The sequence below is a fragment of the Erinaceus europaeus genome, chromosome 3 (genome assembly GCF_950295315.1).
Source record: "Erinaceus europaeus chromosome 3, mEriEur2.1, whole genome shotgun sequence".
NCBI classification, from domain to species: domain Eukaryota; kingdom Metazoa; phylum Chordata; class Mammalia; order Eulipotyphla; family Erinaceidae; genus Erinaceus; species Erinaceus europaeus.
In genome coordinates this window covers 71643538-71656153 of record NC_080164.1, presented here as the reverse complement: position 1 = coordinate 71656153, position 12616 = coordinate 71643538, and the positions used below count along the sequence as shown (strand labels likewise).

The 12616-nt window shown below is 41.4% G+C and overlaps 1 protein-coding gene across 15 annotated transcripts in view; it reads left to right on the top strand.

Moving 5' to 3' along the window:
- The window catches only part of INPP4A (inositol polyphosphate-4-phosphatase type I A), a 133290-nt gene extending 122809 nt beyond the window's left edge, over positions 1 to 10481 (top strand). For 9 of the 15 annotated variants that reach the window (XM_060187489.1, XM_060187495.1, XM_060187494.1 and 6 more), the window contains 2 exons: positions 902 to 1056; positions 5455 to 6372. In XM_060187489.1, the coding sequence (XP_060043472.1) occupies positions 902 to 1056; positions 5455 to 5635 (336 nt within the window). In that variant the 3' untranslated portion in view covers positions 5636 to 6372. The other 6 variants (XM_060187498.1, XM_060187493.1, XM_060187496.1 and 3 more) reach the window with 2 other exon arrangements.
- Positions 10482 to 12616: the final 2135 nt, after the last annotated feature.

Below are 12616 nucleotides of genomic sequence, written 5' to 3'. Positions count from 1 at the left end.
GATTATTGTGGTGCAGGGAATTGAACCTTCTCCTTTTTTTTTTTTTTTTTTAGTTGCCACCAGGCTTACTGCTGGTGCTTGGTGCTGACACTATGAATCCACCACTTGTGGCAGCTATTTTTCTTTTCTTTTTCCTTTATTTTGTGTGATAGGACAGATAAAAAATTGAGAGGCGAAGGGGAGGCAGAGAAGGAGAGAGAAAGATGGGCACCTGTAGACCTGGCTGTGGGGAGAGGCAGTGTCCTGTAGTATATTTTCCTGTTCACAAAACTATCCTCTGCCTAGGGCTTCACTTTGAGGGTGTACAGTGTTCCCTAGCCTCTGCTCAGGCCCCAAATGAGCTGGAGGAGGACAAATGACTTTTGGGGCCTCGTGTGAAGAGGTGGCTAAAGGGAACTGAAGCACCTTTGTAGCTGAGGTGGGAAGAAATTCTGGGTCTGTGCTATGCCCTCTATAAAGGCCTGAGTGGGTCTGCTATCCCGAGAACTGCCTTTGCCTCGGTGTTGATCACTACTACCTTCTCCTGAGGGGACTGCAAAAAGGATTGAATATAACAAGACAGGCCATGCATAGTTTGGAAGAGGGTAGCTGGTAAGGTGGGAAAACAGACGTGAGGCCTCAAGAGGAAGGGAGCCTGCATTATTGTCTTGAGGGCGCACAGACATGCAGGACAGCTGAGGCTGTGATTGCTGCATGCAGCAGAGGAGGCTCGATTTCCAAGTAACTGTTCCCTTTACCAGCTCTAGCAGGACATGTGGCAGGGGCACAGGGATAGCCAGTGCTAGAGCAGAGCTTTTACCTCCTGTCCTTGCTGGGCCATCCTGAACCTCTGTCCCTGTGAAGGGTGTTTCCATTCAGCAGGGTCTCCCCCCTTAAGCACAGTGTAATTTCTTTTTGACAGATCTGCCGCCGCCTTAATGGAGTTCGGTTCACAAGCTGCAAGAGTGCTAAGGACCGCACTGCAATGTCAGTGACACTGGAGCAGTGCCTGATCCTGCAGCACGAGCATGGCATGGCCCCACAGGTGTTCACCCAGGCCCTGGAGTGCATGCGCAGGTGAGTCCCTCTGCCCGCACCTACCCCACCTCCCCAGGCTCCGTGTAAGCTGCAGATGAGCTGTTCCTGCTGCTGCCTTCGGGGACTCCCACCCAGCACAGGCTCTCTTGACTCCAGGTGTCCTTATAGTTTGACTTGGGACAATTAACTCATGTCTGCAAAGTCAAACTATGCAAATTAAAAGCAGTGTTCTCTTTTAAGTCAAGGAGGGGAAGAGCTAGCTAGCAGTCTCTGACCAAGACTGCTCTGAAAGCAGGCAAACTGGGAGGTGGACTCAGGCGTGAATTACTCCGGGAGCTGGAATGAGCCATGTGAAATGTATGTGGCACACAGCCTTCCCTCGGCTACCTGCTTGGTTGCGGGTGTGATCCAGGGTCAGCACTTTTTGCAGCAGCCATCTGCTAGATCCCTCTCACTCTGATGTCTTCCACATGTGAGTGAAGAATGTGAGTCTGCAGGCTGCACTGGTTAGCGCCCCATCTGACACAGTTTGCTTCTGTGAGCAGTGTCATGTGAGCATTCTCTGGGGAGGGCAGCAGCGAGTCCTGCCACCTGCAATGTGCCTGAGCTTCTGCCTCCTTCCCCTAATGATGTTCTGATTCTGAGGCAGCAGGTGTGTTTGCAGAATGAAACCCAGGACTAAACTCTGTCTCCTGTTGATAAATGCCTTGTTTCAAGCACTGCTGGGGAGCGCCTTACCTCACATACCAAAAGAAAGGATAAGAAACCTGCTTTCCCTGTCTCCTTCAATGTAGTCACCAATGCTGTTAAAGTCTCGTTTCCAATAGTCACTTCTACTGAATGTTCTGTATCATTTGTCCTCTCACCAAATTCTTTAGATTGTTCAATTCTCTTATCCTTTCTGTATGTTTCTGCTGTTTTGACCTTCTCACACTAATGCATAAGAGGGATGCCTGAGCTCCTGCCTCTTGAAAATATTTTGTAAAAATATATTTGGTTTGTCCTTGTTTTGTCTTAAACTTATTTGTTACCTTATAATATTGGGTTGCATCATGACCTTTCTGACAACCCAATAATAGGACCACCTACTAATTCACTTCTAAAAATTTATCTCCCTCCCTGCCCATAATCTCATGAGAGCCATGGGGACTCAACCCTCTACCCCAGAGCACTCATGACTAAGGGTCTGTCCTCCCTGAGTCTTGGTGCTCTTCAAGCTCTGTCCCTGGTGCTATATGTGTGGCAAAGCCTAGGCTTCAAGTGACAACTCTACCTGGTTAGCTCTGAGGAGATGGGAGGAGCTGCTCCATCAGTAAGATAAAAGAGAAAGAGTGTGTGAGGTCCTTGATGTTGTTGCAGCAAATCCTGGGACCAGGTCCATTGAATGACCAAGCACTGTGCTAGGTGTGGAGCTGATGAGGAGACCTTTTTCTCAATGTCATGAACAATTCAGTGAAAGAAACAATTCATTCTGATATAAGCACAGAAGCCTCAGGAGACCAGGGAAGAGATGACTCCTTTGAGACACAGGCTGAGGCGCCGCATACTGTGCAGCCCCGACTGCTGCCCTCTGGCCTCCATGGGGTTGTGCATACAGCATCGTACACACTCTAGAAATTAAACCACATACATTACTTTTTACAACTTTTACCACATAAGTAATTGATAATCCTTATAGGAACACTAGAAAAGGTAGGTTAATTCTTTCATCAGTGTTTGCACATATATAACTCCCATAAACATTTCCTTAAGAAAAATAATAGCATTACTTCTTCATACATAATTTTATAAATCTTTAACTTGCATACTTTATTTATTTACTATTTTTTTTATATAGAGACAGGCAAAGAGGAAGCAAGAGAGAGTTAAAGAGACCACAGCACCATAGCTTCTTTCAGTTCAATGTAGGCTTGAACCTGGGTCTTGCACATGATAAAGTGGACATTATACAGTGAGCTTATTTTACCAGCCCTCTAATTTAAAATATATATATATATGTTCAAGCCCCTGGCCCCCCACCTGCAGGGGAGTTGATTCACAAGTGGTGAAGCAGGTCTGCAGGTGTCTTATCTTTCTCTCCCCCTCTCTGTCTTCCCCATCTCTATTGATTTCTCTTTGTCCTATCCAACAACGACATCAATAACAACAATAATAACTACAACAATAAAACAACAAGGGCGACAAAAGGGGATAAATAAATATAAAAAAATTAAGAATGCAATAAATGTCCTTATTTATCCTCCCTTCAACGTTTGCCCTATTTGATGCCTTAAGTTTCTAACTTCTGCCTTTGTGAGACTTTTCAATACAAATTAACAATTGCCCCACATTAGTCACCTAGGTGTGTGTGTGCACGCACACACACACACACGCACACACACACACACACACACACACACACACACACACACACGGTCATAAGTGCTTGCTCATCTGCCCTCTGGTGTTCTCTTCTCTGTCACTATTCTGAATGCTTCTGGGTTTGTAAAGTTGGAGTTGATCTCCTAGTTTGTAGATGAGGCCTTGATAAGGGAAGGACCTTTCTCGTGGGAACAAGACTTCCCTAGGCCTCTCTCTCTGCTCCCTAATGTGTCTTTTTAAAGTTTCTAATTTGTGGTTTTCTGGATTCTTAAATACTGCCACAGAAAGCCTATAATATCTTAATAATTAAGAGGTTAGTAAATAAAACAAAACTTCATTTTATTTCACCTCCATCCACCCTAGTCTTTGTAATTCCAGCCCTGGGTGCCATGCTTGTTGCTGCCTTGGCTACCAGCCCTGCAGCTCTCAGGCACCAGCCACATGTATATGTTTGTTTGTTTGTTTGTTTGTTTATTACCAGAGCACTGCTCATCTCTGGCTTATGGTGGTGCAGAGGATTGAACCTGGAACCTCAGAGCATCAGGCATGAGAATCTGTTTGCATAACCACTATGCTGTCTCCCCCACTCCACAAGTATATGTTTTAAGGTGATCCTGATGCACCTGACTTCCATGTTTATTGAATTGCCCCATGTGAGGAAGGCCAGTATCTGATTACTAACTATAAGTCCAAGGTGACTGGGTCACTAGCCAGTTTATCTGACTGCAGTTGTGGCCAGGATGGACCTGCTGTTTGGCCGAGAGCCTAAGGAGACAGCAGTAAATACTGGCTATTTCCTTGAGTGGAGGAATGCATCTTGGTTCTCTTGCTTTCTCGATTGCTTTCTATCAGATAGAAGAAAAAAGCATGCAAGCAAGTGGGTGGGGTTGGAGGAGAGGTGAGATGGGGGACAGAGGAAAAGCTGACTCCCAGGCTCTATCTTCTAGAAGCCCAGTGTGAGCAGTGGCCAGTGCTATGCTAGCAAATATTTAATAGCTCTCTCTAAAAAACAAACAAAACAAAAAAACCAACCTGATCTCTTGTGTTTGCCAATTCCTTTGACATAAATATTACCACTGGGAGTTACCCATTTTACCCATTTCACATTACCAGTTTGGCACTGTGGAACATGGAGTTGGGAAGAGAGATACACACTTGTTTTGTGAACCATCTAAACCAGTTCCAGCTGACCTGGTATTCCTGTGTCCCCAATTTGAGGGGTGATATTTCCACAGAGTGAGCCTTCAAGAAGTAGCTTTAGTGACCCACCCAGCTGCCCTTGATGGGAATGTGGCCATCACTCAATGCTCATAGCTGCCATCTCACTTCAGTATAGTTTTTCTGTAACCCCATAAGGGGAAGGAGAACCCACCATTTCCAAGGTGACCATGGTTGACCATGGGGATCTCCTTGTAAAACAATAACTTTTGAATAGTTGGAAACACCAGGAACTCATGCCTGGCCACTGCTTAACCTGAAAGCCAAGGCAAGTCTAACAGGGACTGCCTTTGGTTAATAGTCAAGGTAAATGGTTCTTATCTGAATGGTTGACCAAGAGGCAACTTTGGCAAGATCAGTTGCACCACCCCTCTGCTCAGGCATCTGTGAGAAGGTCAACTCCCTCACCCCAATGGTTCTTCATGTTCAGCTTGCTTTTCTGAAATCCATGTCTTTGCAGCATGTGAGAGCATGGCAGGGCAGCATGGAGTTGTGCTTAGCCAGCCGTGACAGTGAACATGGAAAACCATTTAGTCAACCTACATGTGTTTGTTTTCAATAGACAACAGTATTTTTCCTTATTTTCACTTCTCTTTTTCTCCTTTTTTTCTTGTAACTGTGCTATCTTTGTCTTGGTATTCCTTTCTCTCATTTGTTTATTTATTTATTTACTCATTTATTTATTTTGCAAGTCATCTTTTCTTTCTGTTATGGCTTCCTCCATTTTTTAAATCTTATCTTTTGGTTCTTTCCCTTTTATTCTGTACTTTTGATAAAACCCATTGCATGTGTCTCTTTTTCTCTTTATTTGCTCTCCCTTTTTCATTTCCCTTTTCCCAAACTTTTTCCTTTTCACAGCATTGGAACACGGGAGGTAGTCACCCAGAAGAACTTGAGCGGCCTGGTGCCCATCCGAGACTTAAGGCTAGACACTAGCCTCCTCTGTTCCATCCCTTTATTAGCTCTGAGCCCCAATTTACTGATTGTGTGGCTCTTTCTGAGCATAGCATACCTGGTGACCAAATTGCGTTGTAAATAAATATTATTATGAAAAGTTAATAGTAAGTCACAAGAGAAACAGAAGTGCCCAAGTATGTCCAGCTACCATGTACCTAAGTGGACAGAAGGAATGTATCAAAGCGTGGTCTGCCGAGACAATATTTCATGCCTTACAGTTTGACGTTATGTTGTTCTAAACTGTAAATACTTGCCAAATTATTTCATCAAGAGGACTTCTTTGTTTAAATTCTGTAGTTTTCAGTGCTTGTAACATGTTCTTACAGTGCCCTGTTACTGCATTGTTTAGTTGGCCTGGAATTACTTGTACCAAATCTCTTACCTTCTGATGTAAAACTATTTATTACCTGTATATCTATGTGCCCTGTTTTCCACGAGAAAGGGATTCTGTCTGAAAAGTATTTGTATATTTGATACTATTCTCTAACATATTGTTAACCTTTTCTTTCCTTTTTGAAAAGAAATGAAAAAGATAGATGCTTTCCCACTGGCTTATCTAGATAAACCTATTTATTAGGACACGTACTTTCTGCTTTCATTTCAAAGCGTAGTCCCTTAAATTACAGTAGCAAACAGTTTGCAGAATCATTTCATTTCCTTGTTTATGCTTTCTTCTTCCAATATGAGATGACACCAACCTGTGAATACAATAGCACATTGTACCAAGTCAGCACATAAAACCAACATATTGCATGTGACTTTAGATTACTCTTTTTAACTCTTTAAGGATCATTAATTTATTCCAAAATTAATACATGTAGTAATAAGAGGCTATTAGAGGACAATCCCATAGACCCTGCTTAAGAAGTAGCTATTTCTCTGTTTTACCATCTCATGTTATATTGTGTTTCTATTTTTTTTAACCATCAACTAGTTCCCCATATAGTATACTTGATGAAAGTTTTTTTTTTCTTGTAGACATCTAGAAAAATTAGAGTGACCTTAGAAAAACTGAATTTTCCAGAAAATCTACTCACATATACACACAAATAGTCCACCACAAAATCTGGCCTCTTCATTCTCTTTCCAAGACATATAGAACTTACTCTGGCACTTCTCTGGTTTGGCATGTGTGAGTCTGGCTTCTAGAATTAAGTAATTAAATCAGACTTTAGATTCTAAAATGCAGGACGGTCTTCCTCACACCCACTGGAAGCCCTGCTTCTCTAGATCTCTAGAGCACTTCAGGAGCCCAAAGCAAGTGCCATTCCTATAGGCAACTTCATTCTTCTCGTAAGTGGAGTGTGGTCCTCCTGTCATGTCTAGAACACATGAGGTGACCCTTCTGTGGCACAGCTCCTGACAACCTTTGCTAGGGAATCTCACCAAACCCTCAGTGATTGGTGGTAGTAAATTGTGGCAACAAGACTCTCCTTACTAGAAGAGGCCCTTCCTAACCCATGAACCATTGAGAGAGTATGTTCACCACTTGCCCTCTTTACAACTGAAGCACACACACTAGTTCTATAAGGCTATTTGGTTTCTTTGAAAAAGGATGGTAGAGACTGGTGAAACAGCTCAACATATAGGGCTTGTGCCTTGCCGTGCATGATCCAGGTTAATACATCAATTCTGGTACCCAAAGAAGCTCTAGTGCTGTCTCTGTCTCATTTGAATGAAAAGTGATGTGAGAACAGTGAGAACACGCATGCATTAGGTTCTGGATCCATGAAAAAAAACAAAGAAGAAGAAGAAAAAGGAAGGTAGAGTCCATCTCCATTCAGTTCCTGTTTCAAAGGTTACCAATCCCTCCTCTAGTTAAAGCATTCCTACTGTCTCATTGTGGTGTTCCAACTGGGATTGAACAGTGACCATGCATATAGGTAAAAGGGACCTTTCTTACTACAGACATCATCTTCCTGGGCTTCAGAGTGACAATCTACAGTGCTCTCTCCTAGGACACACTGAATAGCACATGTTGGTCCTGTCTAGCTAGAAAGGCCTTTTTAAGGGGCCTCATGCACACCACAGCCTGCTTCTTGCTTTGGAGCCAGCCAGGCCTTCCAAACCAGTGTAGCTTCGGATGCTAGGTTTTGAGAGAAGTGGATGGAAGGAAAAAAGGAAAAGGTTTGTTTTCTTCTTCAAGGACTGGATCAAAAGGTACTTTCTAATATCTGCAATCATAGGGGTTGGTCCCAGAAAGGGTTCTGCAAACTTAGCCTAAGTTGGTGGCTTATTTTTAGAATGTCTGAGAAAAAATTAATATGCTTAATAAAAATTATTCTGTGTGCAGAGTTTTAATATCACCAAGACCTTTAATTCCTGTTTTAGAGCAAAGTAAGTAGGATGAAAGAGAGATGGGAGATAAGATATGGGAGTCTATGATATTTGGTGGTGGTTTTCAGGTTGCTTCTGAGTTAGTTTTAGTGCTGAGATACTGTCACAGGCGGTTAACCTAGATACTCAGTGTGACTAGTACACTCATGTCCAGATGAGTTCCAAAATATAAAGAGCCCCACTGGAAAGATGCTTAGAGGAGTCTTTAAAATTGGTGGTTGCTAGAAATTTCCATTCTAATTTTTCATTTCAGCAGTGGGTGCCCTTGAAGAGAAACAGTTTACTGGTGTAATAAGAAAAATAAGTGTACAGCTTTGAAATAAGTTCCTCTTCTGCAAATCTGTCCACTGCCTTCTCAATCACATCTAAAACTTATGCAGCTGATATGGCCAGTGAAAGTGTTCTACCATAGGGTAGAAGCCAGTTTCCATGGTACATCCTTTCCTCCTCCCCACACCTGAGTCCCAGACTAGGGCCAGGGCTTATCTTAATAGATAGGCAATGCAGTGACAGTGTTAGTTTATGACCAGCTTCATCTGTCAGATTGTGTAAATTCAAACATCTGAGAGAAAGTAAATACAATTTCATTGAAAAACTAGATTGAAATAAAAGTGTAATCTTGACTATAATCTCATGTAATGCAGTCAGCCAGTCAAATCAAGTAGTTAGTTTCTTTAATATGTACATAAATGATAATGTTGAAGTCCACAAATTATTCTTTGCTCCTCAAAGCGGTTTAATGTTTGCTAGTGATAGATGGTTTATGGGAAGTGTGTACATTTCTATATAAGTGGAGAAGCTATATGTGTAGTAGTCTGAGAATGTAAGAGCTTCCAAAGATTGAACAAGATGGTGTATAGGAACCTGTGACTCTGCTTTAAATTCCTTTTTTTTTTTATGAGAGATAAAGAGACAGACAACAGATCACTGTTCAGCTTTGGTGTATGGTGATGCTGGGGAATGAACCTAGGACCTTGGAACCTCAAGCATAATACCATGTTAGTCTAACACATTCTGTTTCCCATCTGCTACAAATTCTTACTTGATTATTGAATGTTAGACAGATATGATCATTATTTACTCTGTATGTCTCTTATTCAGATTTCCTCAACAAAGTAGTTAATTGTAAGCAAGTGGATGTTTTTCTAAAATACTTACTTATATTTTGAATAATATTCCTATCCTACCAAAAATATTTCACATGTTCTTGATAATGAAGCTGTCCTTTTCAATTTAAAAAGCTTGAGCAATTGCCATTGATAGTTTTTTTAATGCATGACATTATTGGTCTTCATACATTTCGAAAAATAATTTTTTAATCAGTTTCTTGGTAACTGTAAATTTTACATCTCATAAAAAGAGTTTGTACTAAATTTGATAACTACATTTAATTGCCAGTCTTAGAGTAATATAAAGACATAGAGTTACACTATGCTATAGAAATTCATTTATATTTAGCATTGCTTTTGCTTGTTAATTCTGTGTTTACACCAGCTCATTTGCCAGAAAACCACCCTGACACTCTCATCTGGGAATGTGAGGCTTGCTTGACAACTCATCCTCCAGTTCAGCATTTGTTTTAACCACTGGGTTGCCATAGCAACCCTCCATCAAATGTCCCAGGGGATAGTGCTGACAGTGAGTTCTTCAGGGAGAGGCATCTATGAGCTCTCACTGACTCAGTAGCACTCTTACTTTAAGGTGATCACAGTGCAGGCAGCCTACCTAAAGGTTATGCCTGGCTGCCACAAGGAGGGAACCTCAGTGGGGTTGTTGCTTCTCAACACCACCAGCCTGATGATCATGCAGACTCACTGTGCATCCATCATGTGGGCCCAATGAGCTACTTGGCTCCCAGGACAGCTGTCTCCTAGGTGTAGGTGGAGCAACCATGTTAGAGCAGCCTGCTCTGCCTGATGTTTTCCCTACATTTTGAATTCTATGAAGAGAATCATTGATTAATATCTGTTGCTAACAGAATAATGTAGCAATTGAGGCTTTGGTAAGAGTAGCACTGGTTTTGTTTTTTCTGTTTAACTTTCTATGTAATAGAACCTTTGAACCACTAGGATAGAAGTGGTTCTTTTAATAAGCTTTCATATAACTAGACATGAAACCATTACCTTAATTATAAGTTTGCTTCCACTTAGATACAATGTTGCTTTTGAGAATGCAGCATACAGCAGCCCATAGTGCATGTGCCCATCTGTGTGCTCCATGATTGCCACATACTGAAACCCACCATCTGACATGTGTGCTGTTGTAAATGGCTCTGGCACTCATTTAAATTAATCAACCTTTTATTTCAATGCTATAAAAATAATCAGTTCATTTCATCTTAGTTTAAGTCTTTTCTTTTTTCCTTTTTTACTGCTGTCATTTCTTGTGCTTGTTTTTTTCCCCAGTGAGGGTTGTCGGAGAGAAAATACAATGAAGAATGTTGGAAGTCGCAAATATGCATTTAATTCCCTGCAGCTGAAGGCTTTCCCCAAGCATTACAGGCCTCCTGAAGGGACATATGGAAAAGTTGAAACATGAACACACGGTTTCCTCTAATTAGCTGTTACGTAATCAATGTGGGTACCCTCTAGTGTTATATATGAATTCTTCAAGAAGACCCAAAGGATCGGTTTTTATTTTTATGTTTTAAAAATACTTCTTGAAAGAGTCTATGGAGCATGTTATCTTTACCACTGGAATTAGTAGGAGGTAATGTTTGGCTTAATAGTATGGATAGTAAATTCTGTCCTTTGAAATAGCCATCAGCCATAGCCACGGTGATACCATCCGTAGTTACATATATATGAATGAAGGTCTGTCTGAACTGCTAGAAGACTTTGAAAAATGCCCACGTGGGTTGCTGCTCACCTAACTTATTTTTCTACTCAGTAACCCAAAATTAAGCTTTGAATTAGAATCTTCTATTACAAATCTGAATGTAAAACAGTACATCATATATTAAGTAGCTGGATCTTGGGAAAACCAACAAATGTTAAGTGTTAACTCAAGTTTTGGGGAAAGAAACTAGCTCCTGTAGTGGGAGCTAGTGAAGTCCGTATCTGGAGTGTCACCCACCATAAAATCAGAAGCTGAAGTGAAAGTTGGTGAATCTGTCTGAGTGGGATAAGACATATTAGCTTCAGTAGATAACACCTGCTGCCCACACAGTGTATGTGGTGGTGATGTGTGTGTGTGTGTGTGTGTGTGTGTGTGTGTGTGTGTGGTGGGGAGGGGAGGGAAGGGAAGGGCCACTTATTTCTGCCCTGGTAAGTATAGAACAGGGTGTCTGTTGTTAGTGAAACCAGCTGGCTCCCTAACACCAAGTCTAGTCCCACCACTTCCTAGGACACACCTCTTTCTCTCTGGGTGCTGAGTTCTGCCACTCCAGGATCACCCATGTGGTACACTATGCCCCAGTCATCAGTGAAGAGATAGTAGAAGCTAAGATATTCTCAGAACAGAGGTCCTTTTATGGGTTTCCCTATTTGTTATCTGCTACCAACAATACAATCATGTTTATAAATGTCTGATGGAAGTGTCTTCATGTAATAATTGTTATTATCCTCTTCTCAGTATGTTATGTAAGATAGGACTATTGAGAATGTTGAAATTATCAAACGAGATTTTGAAAGGGATTAGTGGGCCAAAAATTTTTAGTAATTTTTTAGAAAATTATGTCTGGTCATCTATTATAAGATGATGCAGTATCTTACCTGTACATGCATTTTTCCCTTAGTTGATGTTTTATCAATTCTATTTGTCATGATTATCATGTTTACATATTATTTTTAAAAATATGATACATATCACAGTGCTGATCCTAGTAATTTATAAACCCTTAGGAAATTTCTGTGAATGAAATTCTAAGTATTGTTCTTTGGGATCCCTTAGAAATACAACTTTGTAACATGTAGCAAATCGGGCCAGGGAGAAGCTGAGACTCAAGCCAAGGCTGTCCTTTGACAGGGACATGGGAGGAGGAGTAGGCATCAGGAAAGTGTGGAACTGGACAGCCTTCCAGATTCCTCCCTGCTGAGAATTTAATCTCCTGAAGCCTAGTGAGGGGAGCTCCCACTGACTGGGTGTGACCATATGAGTGTTTTTCGCAAGGGACAGTTGTTGACTGTTAGCCTAGAAGTTGCTTTCACCATGGAAGGTGAGGACAGGGACATTCCTGTACACCAAAACAGGTGTCAACCCCTGATCAAAGACACTTAGTTCCCAGTATGGCTGATGAAGCTTTTCACCTCTCCACCCATTTAATTTAATTTGTAGTTTTTCTAGTATCTCTACATTTCTAATTTTTCTCATTTTACCACCACTACCTTGTAGAAGTTTTTCCTTGTCTTTTTACCTCAAATGTTACCCATATTGTTTTCAGATTTTTGTTTGAAAAGCATTAAATATCTGTATTTATCAAAAGGGAAAATAGCAAATATTGAGTCAGTTGTTAGCAGTATGTAGCGCCTTTATATGAATCATTTCCCCAATTTTGGCTTCATATTATGGATTATGATGGAAATTCTAAGGCTTGGCCAATCGTGGAGAAAGTGCCCAGGTTGCAGCTTCTTTGAGCACTACTGCTGGGTTCCCTAGTCACATAGCCTCACAGTGGCACCATGCACCTGCCAGGCTTGCTGATCAAGGACATCTCCGTGGTTGTGTTCAGCAGTTCAAGTCATCTAGGAACTTTGAGCTTTGCAGAAGGCAGAGTTTCACAGGTTGT